We start from the raw sequence: 23835 nt of genomic DNA on the forward strand, positions 1-23835 counted from the left end.
TCTCAGGAGGCTAAGGAAATTTGGCATGCCTGCCACAACTCACCAGCTTTCACAGATGCACCATAGAAAGCATTCTTTCTGGTTGTATCACATCTTGGTATTGCTCCTTCTGCGTCCAAGACTGCAAGAAACGACAAGGGGTTATGAACAAAACCCAGTGATCAAGAAGGCGAATGGGATGCTGGCCTTTATAGTGAGGGGGATAGAATATAAAAGCAGGGAGGTCTTGCTGCAACTGTACAGGGCACTGGTGAGGCCGCAGCTGGAGTACTGTGTGCAGTTTTGGTCGCCACACTTGCGCAAGGATATTTTGGCCCTGGAGGGAGTGCAGAGAAGGTTCACTAGGCTGATACTGGAGATGAGGGGGTTGGACTATGAAGAGAGACTAAATAGACTGGGTCTGTACTTGTTGGAGTTTAGAAGGATGAGGGGGGATCTTACAGAGACATATAAGATAATGAAGGGAATGGATAGGGTAGAGGTAGAGAGATTCTTCCGGCTCAGAAAGGACAATAGGACTAGAGGGCACAGCCTCAAGATAGTGGGGGTGGGGTGGGGTGGGGGCGGGGGGCGCAGTTTAGAACGGAGTTGAGGAGGAACTTCTTCACTTAAAGGGTGGTGAATCTCTGGAATTCTCTGCCCGTTGAAGTGGTGGAGGCTACCTAGCTAAATATATTTGAGACACGGGTAGATAGGTTTTTGGTAGGCAAGGGAATTAAGGGTTATGGAGAGAAAGCGGGAAAGTGGAAGTGAGCCACTTCAGATCAGCCATGATCTTATTGAATGGCGGGGTAGGCTCGAAGGGCTAGATGGCCTACTCCTGCTCCTACTTCTTATGTTCTTATGTTCAGTCCATCATGCAAACCAGCCCCTCATCCATTGACTCCGTCCACACCTCCTGCTGCCTTGAAAAATCAGCTAGCATAATCAAGGAAACCACACTCCCCAGACACACACTCTTATACCTTCTTTCGTTGGAAAAAAGATACAGAAGTCTGAGATCATGTACCAACCGACTCGAGCAGCTTCTTCCCTGCTGCCATTAGACCTTTGAATGGACCTATCTTATATTAAGTTGATCTTCTCTACTCCCTAGTTATGATTGTAACCTACATTCTGCACCCTCTCCTCTATGTACAGTATGCTTTGTCTGTATAGCGCACAAGAAACAACACTTCTCACTATTAATATATGTGACAATAGTAAATCAAATTAAATTCCTTGTTTTCAAATCTGTCTGTGGCCTTGCCCCTCCCAATCCCTGTAACTTCCTTCAACCCCACAATTGTCTGAGATATCTGTGCTTCTCTAATTCTGGTTTCTTGTTTGTTCCCAATTTGAATTGTTGCACAGTTGGTGGCCATACCTTCAGATACCTGGGCCCTAAAATACTGGAATACTTTCTGTCTCTCGACCTCACTTTCCTGCTTTTAAATCACTCCTTAAAACTCACCTCTTTGACCAAGCGTTCGGTTATCTGACTTGATAATCTCCTGATGTGGCTTTGTCATACTTTTTAATGCTCCAGCGAGGAGCCTTGGGCCATTTTATGACAGTAAATATAAGTTGGTGTTGTAGTTCTTCGAAGGGATGTACATTCAACCATCATGACCGTCTGGGAGAATGTGATCTACCTTAATTTGTATGACTTTTAATAATGATTAGGAGCTGCAGATTGAAAAATCATCTTGCTATATAACAATAAGAGAGCAAATAATAAATTATCACTGTGTTCTCAGTGTGGGCCCTGAATCCAAGATTATCTCAGTGTTGCCATTATAATCACAATGTAAATTGCTTTCGGGCAGTTGTCAATAAAATCCCAAAGACAGTGTTGGGGAATGATTGAGCAGCACAGGTTATTCCAATTTTGGGCAGTTTTCTATTAACAGTGTTTAATGATGCAGAGTTAAATGGAGCTGAGTAATGTCACATTGTACCATCTCCCCCTCTGTTAACTTCTAACCAACATTCGAGCTAACAGTTCAGATCTTGCATAGTTGAGATTAGTTAGATCTCTATGATGGTAGTTAATCCTGTTACCAAAGATTTCTCTACAAGAGGATGTATTTAAGCCGGATGGGTATGTGGTGCCAGTGATGTTCTCTTTTACAAGCGTAACATATTAAAATTGAATATTAGAGATTTTAAAGAAATGGGGATAAGTGGTTGTTCCCTGAATTTTGTTTTTTACTATATTTAATACAAACAATCGAGTGAAGGGCAATATCTATGAGAATAACAAGATGGTGTTAAATAGTATATTTGGTGAAACAAGGAATGAGATGTTGGTTAGAGGATGGCTGACTGTGTTTATAGATACAACCTTGAACTGCTGCATGCTTTTAAACCAATCTGGTAATCTTTGACCTGAAATCAACCAAATCAAAATCTTCCATTTACAACTGACACTTGAAGCCTTAAAGGAACATAATTTAACACAGTGATACATTGTGGCTTATGTAAAACAAAGCATATAATTCAACTTGAGCAAAACCAAGAATAGCCACTAGTTATGTAATTAAGGGCGGCATGGTGGCACAGTGGCTAGCACTGCTGTCTCACAGCACTAGGGACCTGGGTTCAATTCCAGCCTTGAGTGACTGTGTGGAGTTTGCTCGTTCTCCCCATGTTTACATGGATTTTCTTCGGTTGCTGCAGTTTCCTCCCACACTCCGAAGATGTGCCAGTTAGGTTGATTGGCCACAGTAAATTGCCCCTTTGTGTCCAAGATATACATAGGTTAGGGGGATTGGTGAGTTAAATTTGTGTCATAGATGAGCAACAATAGGTTGCATTTATTTAATGCCTTTGTGATAAGTTACCTGCAGACCTACAATCCTTAAAACATGTTTACATTGTAAGGAATTTGATACACCCTTCTGGTTGAGTTGAGTAGCAGCTAATAATAAGTTCACCTTGGCCCGAATTACCTATTTCCATTGTTCCAAATTCACACTGAACCTCATCTGAGGCCTATCCTGCCATCTCTGTACATTTGTAACATAACCCATTTCCAACAACCACTCCCAGCCCATACAAAACACCATATGGGCATTTATTTTAGGCTGAGTTTAATTGTTTTACATGTGCATTTTAGACATGTATAAATGTGGGCTGGAGTGTGTGTGTGTGCCCTGTTCTGTTTCATGTCTGTTGTATCTTTTGTTCTCATCTTTGCCTCCCTACTATCTTCCCTCAAGCCAGTTTGGAGGGCTCCTATTACTATCTGAGCTGGGATCAGTAATGTAGCACGGACTAGGATTTTTTTTATTCCATGTTGCTCAGCCACTACTTGCTTCAACCTCTGCTCTAGATCATGTGGCCTTTTCTTTTTGTGTGTCTATTTCTCAATACTCTTGCTCTATCAAAGAGGAAGGAATAACAATTATTTAAATACTTCAAAAGGAAACAAATGAACAGTCACGTAGAGGATTCTGAAAGTAGCAGTCTTGTTTCTCCAGGTTGAGAGGCTGCAAATGGTTATTAGTGTGGGATCAGCAGAAACCACGCTGACTTTGTCTGTGTTTTGAGTCAAAAGCACCTGAGTTTTTTTCACAGTGACGCAGAAGTTTCTGTGATCATTCTTTTACAAGGAACATTGCCGTAGGGGTGTATGGGTGTATCTTAAATAGGCACTCCCACTCTGACTAGTTCAAGCAGGTCTCAGGTTCTGCAATTTCTGCCGAGAATGGGCGGGCAGTTTCGGTGAATTGGGATACCTGCTGTGACGGGATAACAGTCAGTGAACTAATGGTTTCAGCAAATGCTGTTTAAATTTTCCCTTGATGCAATCTTCTCCAAATATCTTCTCTTGGGTTCAGCTAGAAATTCCCGACAGTGTTGTTTGTTGATATTTCGAAAACAACCTGTTAAGGAGGTATACAGTGTCTTTTAGAAAACCAATAATTGCAAAGCTTGGGTTGCTTCTCTTTATATTATGGCTTTGCCCTGACTGCAGTAAAGAAACAAACTTCAGCTGTTAGGTGCTGGCCTAGTGAAACTCACTAGGCCAACCACTTACGTTGACCATTATTAAACATTCTAAAGCACTTCACAGAAGCATAATAGGACAAAATGAGCAGAAAAAAGTAGTCTTCAGAATATGTGACTAAAAGCTTGGTCAAGAAATATCTTAAAGGTGGAAAGAAGGTTTTGAAGAGGGAATTCCCAGAGTTTTAAGGCCTAGACAGTTGAAATCATGGCTGCCAATGGTGGGACAAAGGAATGGGAGATGTGCACAAGAGGCCCGATTTGGCAGAATGTGGTGAACTGTGGACTGGTTGACTGGAGGATGTTGAAGGTAGGGAAGGACAAGGCCATGGTGAGATTTGACGTTGAGATAAGAATTTTAAAATTGAGGCCCTGCCAGACTGGGGTCCAGTGTAGGTCAATGAGCAAAGGGATGATGGGTGAATGGGATACAGGCAGCAGGGTTTTGGATGAGTTCAAGTTTGTGGAAAATTGGGGACTGGTCAGGAGCATGATTGCTTCATCAAGTCTGTAACAGAATGAGGGTTTGAACAGCAAATGGATAGAGGTGAAGCTGGGTAATATGGAGATGGAAGTAGGTTGTTTATGGTGATAGAATATGCGGTTGAAAGCTGAGTCAAATAGAATGTCAGTGTTTTGAACAACTTTGCAGTGGCCAGAGAGAGGGAGCCGGAAATGAAGTTTGTGGCAAAGATAGAATGATCTCTGTCATTTTTGATATTTTAATTGGAGGATATCTTGACCCATCTAGGACTGGATGGCGGACAAGCAGTCTGACAACATAGGGCATTGGAGGGATCAGAATGGGGATAAATGCTTCAAGCAGAACCACAAAATGTGAACTTACTTGAGAGGAGTATTTGTTGCCATGGAGTAATGGAACGAAGCTTGTTTGAACAAAATAATGAATTTGATTTTATGTCATATTAGTTTGGGGATGTGTCCTTTCCTCACTGACAATGGGAGTTTTAAATTGGGAGAACAAGATAGTATCTGAGAATATTACACAACTATGTTAAAGGAAATAAATATCACCTTTATTGATTTATATGTGAAAAATATCCCTCTATGCTGCAACCTGACATTAATTTAAATTACAGTTAGCCCTGTGGAAACTTTTGTCAAAAGCCTAATTTCTATAGGAGCATTTGCCACAGTTGAGCGAACTATAATTGCTGCTGGCTTCTCCGCCATTTGAGTGTGTGTACATAAATTAGTTGTAATGTTTAATAGAGAAAAAAAAACTTCAGCCTTTGAAACACTGTGGGGGGAAAAAGAAATAAATTCCTGAAATGTGCACGTCTTTCAGCCTCCTATGACAATCTGTTAATATTTTAGTGATGTGACAGAAAATCTCATTGAAATCCTATAATGAAGAAGGAGGTCATTAGGCCCATCAAGCCTGCACCAACAACAATCCCACCTAGGCCCGATCCCCATAACTCCATGCGTTTATCCTGCTAGTCAACCCTGACACCAGGGCAATTTAGCTTATCCGCACACCTTTGAAGTAGACTTCTGTAACCTGCACATCTACAGCAGGAATAATCATCTCTGGTTTTCAGTGACTGACAGGGCAGCAGTATATTTCCAATATTTTCTCCTCTAGTTAGCCTAATAGTGAACAATACTATCTTTTGATATTGATAGTCTTAGTTGGGCTAAAACCTAGTCTACTTACCTCATCAATCCCATTTTTCTGTTTTGTGTTGCCTTTTTCAATGAATGAAATATACCTGTAATAAAATAATTTAGAAGACTAAGAGGTAACTTGATGAAAACCTTCAAAATCCTGAGGGGTTTTGACAGGGTGGCACTATTTTAAAAGTAAGGGGTCATTCATCTAAGAGAAGAGGACGATTTTCTCTTGAGGGTCGTGACTCTCCGCAACTCTATTCCTTAAAGGGCAGTGGAAACAGAATATTTTTAAGGCAGGGTGAGACAGATTTTTGATTAACTCCTGTTCCTTGGTTTTACGTTGTAGCGTTAGGCTTGAGGATCGTTTTGGTACTTGCACATTCTGGAAATACAGGAACAAAAATAAGCCATTCAGCCCCTCAAATCTATTCTTCCATTCAGTTAAATCATGGCTGATGTATAATCTATGTGATTCGGTTTCGTTACTCTTAATGCCCTTAATTTTACACTTGAATTAATATTTTCAGTTGTTCTACTCTGAACATCATACACTTAATGTAATGCTCTTGATTCATCATCCCAACCAACTTGCTTCTGCCTTCCCCATCACCATTACTAGTGAAATGCCTGTAACCACCATACCAGACTCAGCTAAGGTGCTCAAAATACTCTATTCAGACACAAGCCCGAAAGATCAGAACTACAAATACTCTATTGGGTGAACAAGTACAGAAAACGCCCTTTCCTTGATAATCTGAGATTTATGTATGTTAATTTCTGTGTTTAAAAAAGACATTGATTTCTCTTCTTGCCTTGTCTATCTTTCTAAACATCACTGATGTCTAAAGATATTTGCTGTTGCATTATTGTAAGATTTGCCTTCACCAACCTTGAAGGGCAGAAGTAAATTTTCGTATCTCAATGTGCCGTTCTGATTTCTATCAGTAACTTTACACTGACCAGGGATTCTATGCTTCCACCTTTCAGGCAGGAACGCCAGGAACCCCACTGACTTTAAGTAGAACCTAAAGCCGAGTTATCAGACCTGGACTTTTACTTTCCAGCATAGGCATTGAAGCTTTCCTTGTGCATTATTAGTTTGTGGTTAAACAGTAACTACTTTTGGACTGCCGTGCCCTTCAGAGCTACCACTGCTCCTGAATTTCACCACCTGGTCACGTAGTGCACTCTCTGCACTGATCATGTGGTCCACTTGTCAATTTGGGCATGCTCTATTGGAAATTGTATTTTGTTTTATAAATACCGATCAGAAGTATCCCAGGCATCCATTTTGCATAGGCCTGACCCTCCACATTGCAGCTATTCCAACCTATTCCCATGCTCCATGTTTTATGACATCAAACACTCATTACTGCTCTCCCAAAAGCTCCATGAGAAAATGCCTTTTTTTAGTACCAAGGTGCTATTTATTTTCTGTAGATTTACTGATTTGAGATTCATTCTGCCTGGACCTGTTTTAACTCGTCATTGTGAGGGCCTGCTTGTGTTGGAGCAATTCCAGTCAACTTTATTTTTCTCCTGTAGCTTCAAGGCTATATATTCATATTTTGTAAAGGTTTTATCCTTGCACGTGGCTTTTGCATTTTGGAAGGTTGTTTGGATATTCTTTGTTTGAGGAGGGCAGTATTGTGCGATTGCGATGGGGGACAGGAGTAGGGTAGGGGTGAGGTGGTAAGTGGTTGTGATGCCCAGTGAGCCTCCAAAAAGGGGCCCTAGGATTTGAGGCCTCCCATTCCTTGGGGAGGTTGAGAAACATTTGTGTGAACTTGGATGTGCCCTCCTGATGTTTCATCTCAATGTATATTGAATGGACTTGTACTTAGTCACAGAGAAGAGAGATCACTTATCAGAATCCAAATAGGGCAGGTTTAGGCAAATTCTTGTGGATTTCTGGACCTCTGCCATGAAAATGGGTGAAGGAACAGAACCAGAATACGAGAGGCTGGGCATCCTTTCCATAGCCCCTATGGGAGTCCTCGTATCAGGGAAAGGAGCTGATGCTGTTTGTACACATAATGGTTTTATATTTTCTCTCTCAATTTTTCTCTCTCTCTCTCCCCCTCTTTGAATCCCTCCCACCCCCTCACGTTTTTATTATCTCATGACATCTATTAATATAGGCAGGAGAAATTTTCTTGGATGTTGATGTGCATCAGAGCCGTTCTGATGTACTGATGGTTAACTTGGGGAACATTTTTTTACAAACAATAAACACAATGATGTCAGTTCAAGTAAAAAAGCTTTTGTCTGCTGTCCTGGACTCTCTCCGCATGCACACACACTCGTGCGCACACTCAATACACATGCACACACCCCAGCTGTGACACCTGAACGGCAAGGAAACACCTGTAAAATTAAATGCTTGGTAGCGTGCTGAAGCTTGATTGTACGGTAATGTCGAAGCTGTTGGAGCTTCCCACTTAGTGCATAATCTGATGAGTATTGCATTGCAGACAATATTGCAAATATATACCCTTTCTCTGACCTTTTTGCCATTGTATTATTTTGCTGTAAATACCCATTCATGGAGTTGGCCGTTGTAGGGACCAGTTTGCCTACTACCATTTTACTTGAACCATATCCTTTGCGTTTTATTTTTGGTATTGGTGGGATGGGGTCTGGGAAGTCAGGGCAGAGAAGAATGCAGTTTTCATTAGTTCCAAAGATGGATGGAATTCGAGCCAACTTCTACCTCAAGAAAAATGACCGATGGTGACTTGTGTTTGCAGGACTTCAATTTTAATGATAAGGGTGCATGCAGCCAATTTGTAAAGTTGTATATATGCCTCTTTGGCTTGACACCCCTTTTTAAAGGTGTCAAGCCAAAGAAAGCAATTCTTAACCAAAAAACCGCTATATATAGTACAGGTGCCGAACCATACCAAACTATTCCCAGTTATGCACTGAAATACCGCTATCGTTTCTTACCAACTGACTTCTGCCATGTCAACAGAAGTGTCTGGACTTTAATATTCAACGAAGCTGCCTTGTTCAAATGCATCCTTTATCATTTAATGTGTATTTCTGTGGAGTTGCTCATGCTCATTCATCTTGCATATTGTACTGCCTAACTTTCTTACACTCACATTGCTTTTCTTTTTGTGACCTGTTCTACATCAAGTTTAAATTTATAGTTTAGTACTGTTGGAGTCAGTAAGGTGGGTGTGTGCATTTGGCTGTACAAGCCTCACCGTTATATTGGTTCCAGCAATGTATGTTTATCATCACCTTTCCTCACATCTCTCTCCTTTTGGCATCCATTTTTCCTCAAGACCATAGAGCATCTACAGCCATTTTTCTTTTGTAAATTCAATTTATTGTCATTGGTTGATGTCTCGATTCTTTCAAAATGGAGGATGGTAAAATTTGAAAACTAAGAGTCTGTTGCCCTCTGCTGGTTGTTGATAAGTTGGTGTTTAAATTCCAACAACTGCTTAAAGGAACTGTTATCCAGGCAAACACCCAAGTTCATCCAGAAGAAGCAAAGCCCTTGAGGCATAGAAGGTCAGAGAGCAGTTCAATACTTGGATGAAGCCAATGGAAATCTTTTGAAGAAAATACCGAGGAGAAATATTGGCACAATTGCTGCAGAGGTTTCTGAATGTTGCAAGTCAGGGAGGCCTGAATATTTTTGCAAACAATCAGCTTTTCATATTAACTTTTTGACCCTGCTGGGTCACGGAAGCTCCTGATGCCCACATTATATGAGTGACTTCAGTATAGGTTGTGCAAGGATATCAGCAAAATGCATGATGTCTAAATGACATAATCTGGAATTCATTATAAACATCCTGTCCAGAAATGAGTGCCCTGCAAGCTTTTGCCTCATTTCCAAATCAATTGCACCTTTGTTAGTATAAGATTGCCAGGGCACCACTGTGCAAGATGTGGTACAGTTAAGATGACAAGTACCTTTTTAATAGGGGAGAGAGGCAGAAGTTTTGATCAAAAAAAAGCTGGAAAAATTCAGGTCTGGCAGCATCTGTAGAGAGAAAAACTCAGAGAATCACACGGAAATACACATTTCCGTATGATTCTTCACAGCTAAAGTGAGGGAGAAATGTGATAGATTTTATATTGTTTAAGATGGGGTGAAACAAAATAGGTCAGAGCTAAGGGAGATTTGACAATGATGTCATGGACACAAGAGAAATGTTAATGATAGTGCTAAAGATTAGGTGCTGATAGTGGTATAAAAGTAAAATAGCAGAATGTATTAGTAGCAGATACAAGTGAAAGCAAAATGTAACAAGTGACAGATGGTCCTGTAGGGTGGTGGGGGCATTGAATCAGATAATTGGAATTTAAAATGGGCTCAGGACGGAGAAGAGAGTTCATGGTCTGAAGTTGTTGAATTCAGTGTTAAGTCCAGAAGGCTGTAAAGTGCCTAAATGAAAGATGAGCTGTTGTTCCTTCAGGTTTGCATTGGTGCTTCACTGGAACGTTGCAGCAGGCCAAAGACAGGCATGTGGGCATGAGAGTAAGATGGTAAATTGAAACAGCAAGTGAAGGAACGTAGGGTCATGCTTGTGAACTGAGTGAAGGTGTTCCACAAAGCAGTCATCCAGTCTGTGTCTAGTCTCCCTGATGTAGAGGGGGAATCCCTTGGTTCGGGAAAGAGGAAGAGATGTCAGAAACACCGTTTTGGAAGGTAGCATCATCATTGGAACAAATGCAATGGAGGGGGTGAAACTGGGAGAATGGGATAGAGTCCTTACAGGACATGGTCTGGGAAGAGCTATACTCAAGATAGCTGTGGAAATCGGTGGGTTTGTAATGAGTATTGGTTGTCAGCCTATCACCAAAAATGGACGCAGAGGTCAAGGAAGGGAATTGTCAGAGATGGACCATATAAAGGCAATAAAAGATTGGAAATTAGAAGCAAAATAGATTAAACTGTTCCAGGTCCCCTCGAGCATGAAGCAGCACTGATGTAGTGTCTATATAACAGAAGAAATATCCTGGGGGGGGTGGGGGGTGCTGGAGTCGGACTGGAACAAGGAATATTCCTCCTACCCCACAAAAAAAAGGTATAACTTGGGCTCATGTAGGTACACACAGCCACACCTTATATTTGCAGGAAGTGAGACAAGCTAAAGGAGAAATTGTTGAGTGAAAGAATAACTTCATTTTTTGAGGTTTTCATGGATTTTGTCTGTTATCTACTATCATGGCCACAGGGTGGCAGAGTAATACTCAGGGTTCTGATTTATTTTCAAGTTTAAAGGCATCAGAATATAGAAATTTTCCAAACTGAGAATGCAACTTGTTAAAAATGTTAAAGAAGTAGGATACTTCATAATCTACAAGTTATAGTTGTTTCTGATGTGATGTGGTTCCCTTCATTATTATGATGATGATTATGCTGCAAAAGAACATGATTGGCTGAGAATGCTTTGGGTCTTAGATTGTGAAAAGTGCTGAACAGATGCAAGTTCTGTCCTGTGAACAGGAATTTCATTTGTAGGCCTGGCATTTCTGTATTGTTGCCAACTTCCAGAAGTAAGAAGGGAAGAGAAAGCTATATCAGTTTCACCCCTTCCTCTGACTTTATTTAAAGTTTGAAGTTTAATAAATAAATACATTTTAAGTAAATAGTCACAAGTGGGCTTACATTCACATTGTAATGAAGTTACTGTGAAAATCCCCAAGTCTCCACACTCCAGCGCCTGTTCAGGTACAGTGAGGGAGAATTTAGCATGGCCAGTGCACCTAACCTGCATACCTTGGATTGTGGAAGGAAGCCGGAGCACCTGGTGAAACCCACCCAGACACAGGGAGAATGTGCAAACTCCACATGGACGCTGACCCAAGTTGGGAATCGAACCTGGGTCCCTGGGGCTGTGAGGCAGAAGTGCTAACCACTGTGCCACCCTAAATCCTCACTGATTTGCAAGGCCAGGGATCAAAACCACAAACTGAGATTTTGCCTAGCCTACATGCTACCAGGCTCTTGCCATGTTACTGTAGCCAAATAAATCAAACTCATTTTGAGGGATTGAAGTAATGGAACTGTGTGACAGGAGCCAAGAAAGTCTTTTTGCTCTAAATGCAGGCTACTCTTCGAGATCTGGCTTTTGACTTCTTTCCACAGTGATGCAGTTAAAATAAGGGATTGAATGGACTGAGGCAGTGAAACTTCATGGTGACACCCTCTGGTGACACACATTGTGTTTTATGCCACAGCTTTATGGATTCTGTTCTGAATTTCTGATCAAATTGAGACTTTTACATGTCAAATGCAGTTTACAGCTCTACTGCGTTAACAAACAAATGCCTAATGAGTTATTGTCAATTGTCTTGAAAAGACTTAACCTGGTGGAGGCCTTTGTGGATGACACTGAGCTACGGCAGAATTTACAAGAGGATCTGCTTCGACGATTTCCTGACCTCAATCGCCTGGCAAAGAAATTCCAGCGTCAGGCAGCAACCCTGCAGGATTGCTACCGGATTTACCAGGCTGTCAATCATCTCCCGAGTGTGGTGCAGGTGTTGGATAAATATGAAGGTAAGAAATAATACTTCAGGTAAATCGTGTTCGACATACATAGCTCTTAGTGCTGCATCCTGGAGTTTTGGGAGCCCATGTTGAAACATTTTCACTTTTTGTAATCTGCAGTAAAATTAAGTTTAAACTGGGCTATTACATTTCAAATTCCCTGCAGATAACTAAGTCCCATTTGGCCGCCTTTGTTTACCAGTTATCCTGCCAGTTTTGCTTTTTACAGTGAGAAACTCTTATCGTGTTTTGCGTTTCCATTTTTTGTGAATTTTTCTTTGAGCACTTCTGTTTACGTATTGCTACACTCTTTTTAAAACAGAAAAATGGGCCAGATTTGGGATACAATCCCAAAACACTAGTAAAATCCTGGAATCTCTCTCAATCACAGTTTGATTTATTTGGTTACAGATTAACGATGGCAGCTTCGTTTTATTAATTACAATGTTACTAATTTCACAGTCAAGTCATTGGGCCCAATTTTACCATTGCATCGTGCCCATTTTTGGATGCAAAAACGTGGTAAAATCGGGTGTGAGGCCATAACATAATCCGCGCCCGCATCCGTGCAGATGGCTACTTTACCGAGACCCAGGGATGGCCACGATCTGATTCATGCCCAAAATGGGCACAACAGCGATTTAAATGCAATTGTTGCATTTCAGTTGAATTAAGGAACTGCTTGCCCAACTTTATCAGCATTTTTCTCTTTTACCACTGCGTTCGCCAATCCGGAATCACGCCAAAATGTCTGTTTCAGGTGCTCCAGCTGCTAAAGAGGTGAGTTCAGAGCTTCCAATGACACTCTGACTCAGATTGGTGGTAGCGGGGAGGAGGGAGGCGGGTCAGATCATTCTCTGGGAGGGAGGCCCGATTGTTGTCTGGTTGGGGGGGGAGGAGGGGGGAGGTGGGCCAGATCATCCTCTGGTGAGGGGGTAAGGAGAGAGGAGGAGGCGGGTTAGATGTTCCTCTGGGAGCAGGGGAGGAGGAGGCGGATAGATGTACCTCTGGCAGGGAGTGGAATGAGGCCAGATCATTCTCCGTGGTGGTGGCAGCGGCGGTGGCGCAATTTGGAGCCCTGATTGTTTCGGGCACGCTAAGTCCCACCCACAGCGCGATTCAGACCTACAATTTTTTTTCAGGCTAAGCACGTATGGGGGTGCCTGAAAGCAGATTTCCATTTCTGATCTGAATTGCACCCAGATTCAGCACTTGGGATGAAAATGGTCAAATCAGGCCCATTGTGTGAATTTGCTCCCCAGAAAGCAGAGTAAAACTTCCCGTTTCATGTGTCTATAAGTAGAATTTGACTTGCTGAGTCATTAGTAGTTCAGGATGTTTACTTGCATCTGAAATCTTCCTTTGCTCTACCCAATCCTTGTTACCATCTCCCATGCTATGATTCTTGTGGCCTTGGTGCGCTTGCTGTGAGAGGTATTTTTGCGATCTGGCTTCATGTGGATGAAGTGGACATTTTAAAACTCTATTTTATTTGGGATAGCTGTAGCCAACAGCCAGAAGATTTGAACCAAAATAACAAAGGAAAAAGGCTGTGTGCAACCTAGTTTGGATTCCCTGCCAGTGTTGTGGCTGCTAGGGTATTGGTAATAGCACATTTGTTAGTTTGGTGCCCATTTTGACTGGTAGACAATCTAAAAGGGCTTCATAAATGACAAACTCTGAATTGCGCTCAGATTCAGTGTTTACAAAGAGGATAGGGTAGGGAAAAACTGGTGAGGCCAGGGATCCAGTTTTCATGCTGAATTTAATGCCATAATTACACAATTATAAATTGTCCCTCTGTTTCCAGGCTGGCAGCCAACAAAATTGGCACTGGGTGGGAAAGCTAGTGGTATGAATCTGCAACCATGCACCTGGGGACGGGTTGGGGAATTGGATAGAATTAGAGGCAGGCCATCAAAGGAGATTGGGGGTTGAGGGGGAAGCTTGTCTGCACTTGCAGATGTAGGGAGAGGGACAGAGGTGAGACCAAAATGTTTGTTAAGGGGCCAGGGTAGCAATCTTGCTCTGACCCACAAGATATTCTGTAAAAGACACTTGCCTTGAGCCAGCAGCTCCCACATCCTTTTCACTGCTGGGTTTCCCAAGTCCTCACCTTATGTTAACCCACTTCCACTAGTGGGTTACAGTGTGTGGGATGAGGGGGACAGGGAGCAGATGGGACCTTTTGACTAATCAGTTACTTTTTGAAATGGATCATCCATGTTCTGTAGGTTAACATGGCAGTCGATTAAGGCATTGCAAACAGCAAAGTCCCACAAAAGAAAGTGAGGCAGTGACCGGATAATTTGTTTTGATGTGGTTGACAATGGAACAGATATTGAACAGAGCACCCAAGCAACATTTTACCCTTGGGTAGTTCCATTGAATTTTCTAACTTACTTCCTGTTCGTTTAAGCTGAAAATAGACCCTAAACTCTCATCAGGTGGTAATCATACATTGCAACTTCTGTGCTCAGTTCTACAGTGAAGTGTCAGCCTTGATTGTGTTAAAAAGCTGATTGGCAGAAGTATCGAATAGCTGGAAATACAGCCAATACCGTTTGCTAAGAATTATGGTGATTGGCCCATAATTTACTGCAGCGGAGCATACAACAGTGTCCATCTTTTAGTTAGACGTGTTCTTGCAAACTTAGGTTTGTAAGTTTATTTTGTGCAGCATGTTACTGAAACTGAATGGATACAGGACAGCTAGCAAAAGTGACACAGGGTAAGCAACTGTGTACCTCCTTACCAATCGCAGGATTGTGAATTGAACAGTATAAGGACTGAAATCTGAATAAGTGAACTAAATGTCAAATCAGGTATGGAAAGAGAAATAGAAAAGGAAAGCAAGGTTGGATTAGAAAAAAAAGCTGAAAAAAAATTAAAAATTTTACATTTTTAAAAGCCTACGACACCAATTAAAACCTGAAGCAATAAGACTCCACACTTGTTAATATTTAGTGTCAGCGAGCCTTATTAGCTCATTAAAAATCACTGAAAGGAAACGGATTGAACGGGCACAGAATTAACTTTTGATAGTTTAGTTGTATTTATCTAATGACTATGAGTTTATGTCAATGCAGTCATTTCAGTTGATAACTAGAAAGCAGATTGGTGTTTTTGAGAAGCTAACACTGAAGTGATGCGTGTCAGAGAGCAATTTTTGCATTTTCTGGAAGTTGTGTTCGCATATGTGACAGCACAATTGGCTCACTTGTTTTAACAAGACATTCTGGCTCATTTTGTTTTACCTTCAGTAAAATATTAGTATTTTAGTGCTGAATGCTTATTAAGTAACTCCTTTATTCTGATTGCCACCGCTTGACTAATATAATCAACATGAATTGTTTTCACAGGAATACACCAGATGTTATTGAAAGCTGTGTTTATCTCACCACTGACGGACCTCATCTCTGATTTCACTAAGTTTCAGGAATTGATTGAGACCACGTTAGACCTGAATCAGGTGAGTGGTCACTTTGGGAGTTAATTTGTGAGGTTCTTTCAAGTTTGTGGGAATCAGAATCATCGAATCAGAGTTGTTACGGTGTAGAAGGAGGCCATTCAGCCCATTGTGTTTGTACCAGTTCTCCGAATGAGCAGTTCACTTAGTGTCATTCTCCTGCCTTCTCCCCATAACCCTGTCCATTCTTACTTTTCAAATAACAGTCTAATTCCTTTTTGAATGTCTTGATTGTACTTGCCCTGTTTACTCTGTGTATTCCAGACCTTAATTTTTTTCATGCAGCAAACGTTTTTGTTCTCCTATTGCTTTCGCAAATTACTTATAATATATCATCAGCGTAACTTGTGGGCCAAAGGGCCTGTTAGTGCTGTAGTTTTTCTATGTTCTACTTTAAATCTGTGCTCTTTCATTCTCGATCCTTCCGCGAGTAGGAATATTTTCTTCCTTTCTAATCTGTCCAGACCCCTCATGATTTTGAATACTTCCTATCAAGTCACCTCTCAACCTTCCCTTCTCTGAGGAGAATAACCCTAACTTATCCAATCTATCTCCATACATGCAGTTATTCTTCACTGGAACCACTCTCATGAATCTTTTCTGAACTCTTACCAGTATCTTCACATCCTTTCTAAAGTGTGGGGTCCAGCACTGGACACGCTACTCCAGCTGATACCAAACCAATATACTACAAGTTCAACATAATCTCCTTGCTTTTGTACTCCATTCCCATATTTGTAAAGCCTAGAGTAATGTATGCTTTATTAACTGCTCTCTCAACCTGTCCTGCCACCGTCAATGAATTATGCATATATATATATTCAGTCCTTCTGTTCTTACATCCTCTAAGAGTTGTACCTTTTATTTTACATTGTCTCTCCATGTTCTTCTTATCAAAATGAATCGCTTCACATTTCACTCCTTTTGTTAAAAAGAAAAGTTTATCTGTTAGTCACAATTAAGGTTACGTTAACATTGCAATGAAGTTACTCTGAAAATCCCTTAGTCGCCACACTTCGGCACCTGTTCGGGTCAATGCACCTAGCCAGCACGTCTTTCGGACTGTGGGAGGAAACTGAAGTACCCAGAGGAAACCCACGCAGATACGGGAAAACATGCAAACTCCACACAGACAGTGACCCAAGCTGGCAAGCGAACCCGGGTCTGGCGCTGGTGCTAACTACTGTGCCACCGTGCTCCCCTCTCCTGTCCCCAGCTTTGAACTTTATCTGCCACCTGTCTGCTAATTCCACCAATTTGTCTAGGAGGGTGAGAGTGAGACACTTTGCGGACTAAAGAAAAAGATTATATTAAACACTTTTTATTCATTCCCTTATCTAGCCACTGTTGACAGTAAATAAGGAATTAGATTTATTTTGCGGCATTTCAGAATATACTACTGGCAATTTAATTTGCAGGGCCTGTTTAAATTCCTTAAAAAAAATTATTGTTATCAGTTGTGGGAAGGGCTATAATTTCTATTTTTCCATACGAGGTGAAATGAGGAAAGACTTTTTCATGCAGAAAGTGGTCAGGATCTGAAATGTGCTGCCTGAGAGTATGGTGGAGGTGGGTTCAATTAACACTATTATCCAAAACATAAGAATGTGCACAGCTACATGAAGACGGGAGTGGCAGTAGGTGAATTGATCCTTTGGAATGCTGGTGCAGAAGCGACAGGCTGAATGGCCTCCTGTGCTGTAGCCCCACTGTGATTCTGTGATATCTGGTAAATTTAAGAAATTCCTATTATCCAGTTTGTGTGCTGGGTATTTTGTTGGCAGCTGTATCCAGGTGCTTGCAAAGGAGCTGTCCACAATGTATCAGAAGAGGCTGTAACTGCACCTAGTATCTGATGAGGAACAGTTTTTGAGTTAATCTAACTCCTGAAGACTATTTCCAGGACAGTGTTAAGAACAAAAGGAGTGTCTTGCTCAGGAAATAAATCAGCTTGGAAAATGCTTGCTCCAGGTATATTGATGGGCAGGTGGGGGATGTGGTGTGGAATGGTATCCCTTTGACTTTCTTGAACCAAGGTTGCTGGTGAATTCAAACCCATTTGTAATGTTAGTGTTGTAGGATGAATGAAAGTCCTCTTTGGTCTTTCATGTGCTAATATAAGGTCATATTTGAGAGCTGGATATGTGCTTTTCAGGTGGAAGTGAGATAAAGGGAGTTTCATTAGTGATGATGGGGCTGCTCGGGAAAGATACATGTCAAGGGGTCCAAAAGTTAAAAAGACTTGACCAGCTTTGTGATTGGTGATCCTTCACTTGTTATGGAAATAAGTGTTTAGTAGTAGACCACAATAATACGAAAAATTAAATAACTTTCAACTGAGTTGTAGCAATGAGTGACTTAAGGTGCATGGGGTTACCGGGATAGGGTGGGTGGGCCTTGGTAATGTTTTGGAGAGTTGGTGCAGACTCTATGGACCAAATGGCTTCCTCCTGCACTGCAGAAATTCAATGGATTCTGCGTTCCTTACATAGCGGTGACTTAACTTAAAAAGCAATCCATTGACTATAAAGCACTTTGAGATCATTGAAGGCACAAGTAAATGCAACCCTTTGTGTTATAGATAATTACTGCAGTTCCTGTCAGTATCTTTATCCAGTTCAATTTCTGTACATTTGCTTACAGTTTGTTTTTATAACTTCCTTGTCCTGTTGTCCATGTAAAATAGCAGTAGATACTGGATGAACTCCAATGTGCTGGAGTGGCCTTTTTTTGCGATAATGAAAGAATTAATTAGGAATATTTTTAAAAGATTGCTTGATTTAACAGGTGGAAAACCACGAGTTCCTGGTGAAGCCATCCTTCGACCCAAATCTAACTGAGCTGAGGGAGAAGATGGATGGCTTGGAGAAAAGTATGCAATCAACACTCAACCAAGCTGCCAGGGAGCTAGGTATGAAATGGATCTGAGATAATCTGTACTTTCTTTTCCACTTGCATTGAATCTGAGCAATTCTGTGTTTTGTGTTCATGAACCAACATTAACACCTTGCATTTGCATAGTTTATTCAAAGGTCTTCACAGGAATGTTAGCAACCAAAGTTATAGGTATAAGTGAACTTTCCATTTTGGGCATTCAGTATCAACATTAGGCACAATTAATCGCAGAGTAAAGCTGCTGCTTGGCTCCAACAATGATCATCATTAACACCTTTTGATGTCATATTATCTAAATGTTAATGTAAAGTGTACGATATAGATATGTTTCATTCGTATGAGGAATTTTGTTGGAAGTGTTTGAAATCATGAGGAATCTAGACAGAGTGAATGGCGAGAAGCTGTTTCCATTATTAGAAGAATCAAGCTAGGATGGTGAGTGGTTTGGAGGGGGGCTTGCAGGTGGTGTTCCTGTGCATCAGCTGATTTTGTCCTCGGTGGTAAATAGAGATCATGGGTTTGGAAGTTGCTGTCTAAGGAGCTTTGTTAATGGTACACACCACTGTCACTGTGCGTTGAGCTGGAAATATTGACATTTGAAAAATAGAGTTCTTTGGGAGCATGTTTCCCCATTAATTATGTCCCTAGCACCAACCTTAATACTGAATAAACCTTTTTTCAATCCATAGTTTGTTCAACATTTTTCTTCATATTAGCCACGTGCCTGCTTTTGGGTAGGGATGGTGTAGCTGGCTTTTTCCACAACTCAACTTGTAGTGGGTGTTATGACAGCTAGATTTTGAGATGGTTATGTTTTAAACTTTCTCAATTAATTTATCTTAGAAACACCATACTGTAAGGTAAAACTGAATGCCTTGGAATGGAGAATAGCATGAAGTTGTGCTGAACTCTGCTAAGCGATGTGACCTGATTGCCATGGGGATAGAGGCAGAGATCAAAGCGTATTCAAAGTCAGGTGCCTGGATGGAAAGGAAGAGTGTAGCTGGCATTACTGCTGCGGATTCAAGGAGTCATAGAATCAGTTAGGCTGAAAGCAGGTGCTGCTGTACCAGGCAAGGAAAAGGACTGCTCTTGGGTTAAGCACCAAGTGGAGTGATGGTGAGGATGCAACCCTTTTTCAATAGAACAAAACTTGTTGAGGAGAGTTGTAAACCAAAGAATCACCAGCCTTGCTGCTGGAAGTCCATTGAAGCATGTTTGGAAAATTCAGTGAAGGGGACTTGATTAAAAGGAGACTGGACAGTATATATTGGTGAGGCAGGGAAAAGACAGCCTTTTGAATTGGGACTTCAAACACAAACATATACATCTGGCAAGTCAATAACAAGGCAGCTTCAAGTAACCACTGGACTATATTAGGAGCATCATTGTTGGTGTCAGTGTGACTTGTTAATTGTGCATCGTTGAGGAAGATGTTATTGGGAGCGATCAGGAGTAGTAAACAGAAAGAATGAATGCTGACTAATTGAATATCTGTGGGATGGTTTGATTGAATTATTATCTGTTTGATTTGTATATAGGTCTTGAAGCCGGCAAGACTGTGAAACTGGAGTCAAATGCTCAATTGGGTTATTATTTCCGTGTCACTTGCAAGGAAGAGAAGGCTCTTCGTAACAATAAGAAATTTAACACCATAGATATCCAGAAGAATGGAGTTCGATTCACTAACAGGTTAGAATTCTGTTTTTTTAACCTTTTTTATTGTTTTATCAATATTTGGTTTAATTTATTATTGTCACGTGTATTAACATACAGTGAAAAGTATTGTTTCTTGCGCTATACAGATAAAACACACCATTCCTAGAGAAGGAAACGAGAGAGTAGGATGTAGTGTTATAGTCATAACTAGGGTATAGAGAAAGATCAACTTAATGCAAGGTAAGTCCATTCAAAAGTCTGACAGCAACCGGGAAGAAGCTGTTCTTGAGTCAGTTGGTATACGACCTCAGGTTTTTGCAACTTTTTTCTGAAGGAAGAAGGTGGAAGAGAGAACGTCCAAGATGCGTGGAGTCTTTAATTATGTTGGCTGTCTTGCCGAGGCAGCGGGAAGTGTAGACAGAGTCAATGGATGGAAGGCTGGTTTGCGTGATGGATTGGACTACGTTCACGATCTTTCATAGTACCTTGCGGCCTTGGGCAGAGCAGGAGCCATACCAAGCTGTGATACAACCAGAAAGAATGCTTTCTATGGTGCATCTGTAAAAGTTGGTGAGAGCTTTAGCTGACGTGCCAAATTTCCTTAGTCTTCTGAGAAAGTAGAGGTGTTGGTGGGCTTTCTTAACTATAGTGTCGGCATGGGGGGAACGAGGACAAGTTATTGGTGACCTGGACACCTAAAAATTTGAAGTTCTCGACCCTTTCCACTTCGTCCCCATTGATCAGGGCATGTTCTCCTTTACGCTTCCTGAAGTTGATGACAATCTCCTTCATTTTGCTGACATTGAGGGGAGATTATTGTCGCCGCAGCAGTTCACCTGATTCTGTCTCACTCCTGTACCCTGTCTCGTCGTTGTTTGAGATCCGACTCACTACAGTAGTGTCGTCACCAGTTTGGATAGTTATTGTTGAAACCTGCTAAACCGGATGAATATCCAAAACTTCACTTCCCATATCTGTTTTGGGAATGTTGCCATTGATTTGAAGGTTACATTGACTCAAGTTCAATACTGTGGTGTACATTATTAGATATTCATAATCTAATAAACTTGTATTTCTTTGTGGTATTTTTGAAAGCTTTTGAAAGTATGGAAGCTGGTTGTGGAAGGCAAAATTCTTTCCAATCGTTTATTTACATTTCCTACAATTTAGTTGTGCTTTGACCCAAGTGGAGTGTGCAAGGACCTTACGCTAAAGATACTAACTTTTGAAAACAAAAGTCAGCCTGTACTTTGCACAAATAAAAACAGTTGCTCAGAAACACTTCCGCTAATGAGGTGAACCATCCATACAAGATTTGATCTGTCATCTTGTGCTGCATTTACTGATCTTAGCCATTTACTCGTTTCAGCCAGATTAGCAGTTTACATTCTGTTGTTTTCCTTGCTGCCCCTGGTTTATGAGAAAGGGAAGAGTGCGGAGAGGGGAAGAGCAGATCACGCAAGCCAGAGCTCCTGCTTCTGATTGCTATGGGAATATTGGACATTGGTTTAAATGTGATTCCCAGGTGCATTTTCTACGGCAGTCCTCCATTTCCCTATATCCTTCAGTAAGGTTGACTGTCATCAAGACATCATAGTCTAATTCCAGCTAACACTCATCAGAGTATGCTCTGCTGACTCTGCATTTCTCTCTCATGTTCCACTGACTTTTCCTCCTGTCCATACATTCACCTGGCACGCTCCAAAGCATGGCATGACCCTTCGCTGCCATTATGTTCTTGGCAGTGTTTCTGTGAGCATGACATGAACCTTGAGGTTCATTCAGCTGTAACTCTTGGAATTCATACTAGATTTCATATCTACTGCTGTAGAATTTGACAGTTCATTTGACGTAATAAATGGTCAGTTCCCTGCAGCTGAGCACTGACTAGGCAGAGTTGGCATCACAAGGTTCAGCTTTTACTTGTGTCCTGTTGGATGGCCTCTTGGACCCACACTGTGCAAACTTCAACTATTCCAGAATTCCACAGACTATAGCTTGCATAAAACTTGCTCGTCTTTATCATAAATGGTGCACCCTTTCCACTTATACTTTGATTTCAAAATCCTCCTTGTTTGTGGCTTTATCCACCCCACTCTGTCTCTGCAGCCTCTTGTAGCCCTATGTTCTAGTTCACATCTCTGCTTTTGGGTCTGGAGTCAAATGAAATACTACCTCCCTCAAGGCTGTATTGGTGCCATATTCTTCTGCACAGTGGTACAGTGGTTAGCACTGCAGCCTCACAGAACCAGGGGCCTGGGTTCAGTTCCAGCCTCGGGTCCCTGTTTGTGCGGAGGTTGCACATTCTCTCCACGTCTGTGGGTTTCCTTTGGATTCTCCGGTTTCCTCCCACAGTCCAAAAGATGTGCAGGTTAGGCGGATTGCCCATGTTGAATTGCCCCTACTGTCCCAAGATGTGTAATTTAAACGGATTAGCCATGGTAAATGTACGGGGATAGGACGGGAGGAAAGGTCCTGTGCAAGATACTCTGTCAAAGTATCAGACTGGATGGGCCGAATGGCAGCCTCCTGCACTGTAGGAATTCTACGATTTGCACTCCTTTGATCAGGAATTCTATGTCTAAATTAGTTTGTGTTGCTGCATCTTTTCCTTTTTAGTGTGGAGTTTGGTTGTACGTACACAATATCTTTTGAACTCTAGAAAGTGAATGTATAATTCCCCATGTGTGGTTTTGGAGTAGAACTGGTCAAAAATTGAAATCAAACTGTCTTGGATTTTGCTGCTGTAGAACTTCTGCTGCAGTTGGAGCTGGGAATCTAAAATTGGAGAACGACTTCACAGATTGCTGCTCCAATATTAATACATTATTACTCTACAGAATGTAATATTAAATTAGGTTGATAGTTTGAGAAATCAAATGCAGAGCATTGGAATGAATTGTGAACTGTATGTTGAAGCAGGGCCAGAATATACCTCATGAAGTACAAAATCAAAAGAACCATTGAGGTCTCTTTGGCTACCTCAGTGGCTAGGGAGTCTCCTTTCACATGATGTATTTAAATCTCTTTTGCACTTTTCTCAAGGTACTTACCCAGCTGTCTGAATTAGCTGATTCAGTCAGTTCTCTCTACCTTCCCTTGACGATCTGTCCAGTGCAATCACTACTATGCATGTTTTTTTTATCATTCTCTCTTTACTAAATGGGATTCTTGTTATGCAATTTGACCATTGAATTGTGACCTTATACATAAGATTGCCTAACCTCTCTATGCCTAAATTTGGATGGGCTGCATCCTAAACGTGCTGTCTTGCGTCCGCTGTCTTGCATGTCTAATATTTTGATGTGCACTCATAAATACTACTCACTGTTGGAAGAACAAAAATGAAATATTGCACTTACCTCCTTTCCCTGCCTCGATGCAGTGCATGACACACAGCCATCTACTTTGAGCTCTGCTTGCCAAGTGTTAAGATGCAACATATTGCTTAAATCAGAAATGAAAGGCTGCTCAGCTGCTGGTACTGAATTTGTGAAACATAAACACGATATATCTTCCATTCTTCCATACAGTAAGCTGACCTCCTACAATGAAGATTACATGAAGAGTAGGGAGGAATATGAAGAAGCTCAGAATGCGATTGTTAAAGAAATCATCAATATCTCTGCGGGTAAGATATTCCAGAATAAATTGCTCTGTG

General features: G+C 41.3%; 1 protein-coding gene across 1 annotated transcript in view; it reads left to right on the plus strand.

Moving 5' to 3' along the window:
* msh2 (mutS homolog 2 (E. coli)) overlaps positions 1-23835 on the plus strand; it is a 63877-nt gene that overhangs the window by 17383 nt on the left and 22659 nt on the right. Inside the window, exons 7-11 of the mRNA XM_080200652.1 lie at positions 11961-12160; positions 15514-15623; positions 18408-18531; positions 20057-20207; positions 23708-23805. Of these exons, the coding sequence (XP_080056778.1) occupies positions 11961-12160; positions 15514-15623; positions 18408-18531; positions 20057-20207; positions 23708-23805 (683 nt within the window). The remainder of the gene's footprint in view (positions 1-11960; positions 12161-15513; positions 15624-18407; positions 18532-20056; positions 20208-23707; positions 23806-23835) is intronic.

Source organism: Carcharhinus amblyrhynchos, chromosome 12 (genome assembly GCF_965287045.1).
Source record: "Carcharhinus amblyrhynchos chromosome 12, sCarAmb.v2.hapA, whole genome shotgun sequence".
In the NCBI taxonomy this organism is placed as follows: domain Eukaryota; kingdom Metazoa; phylum Chordata; class Chondrichthyes; order Carcharhiniformes; family Carcharhinidae; genus Carcharhinus; species Carcharhinus amblyrhynchos.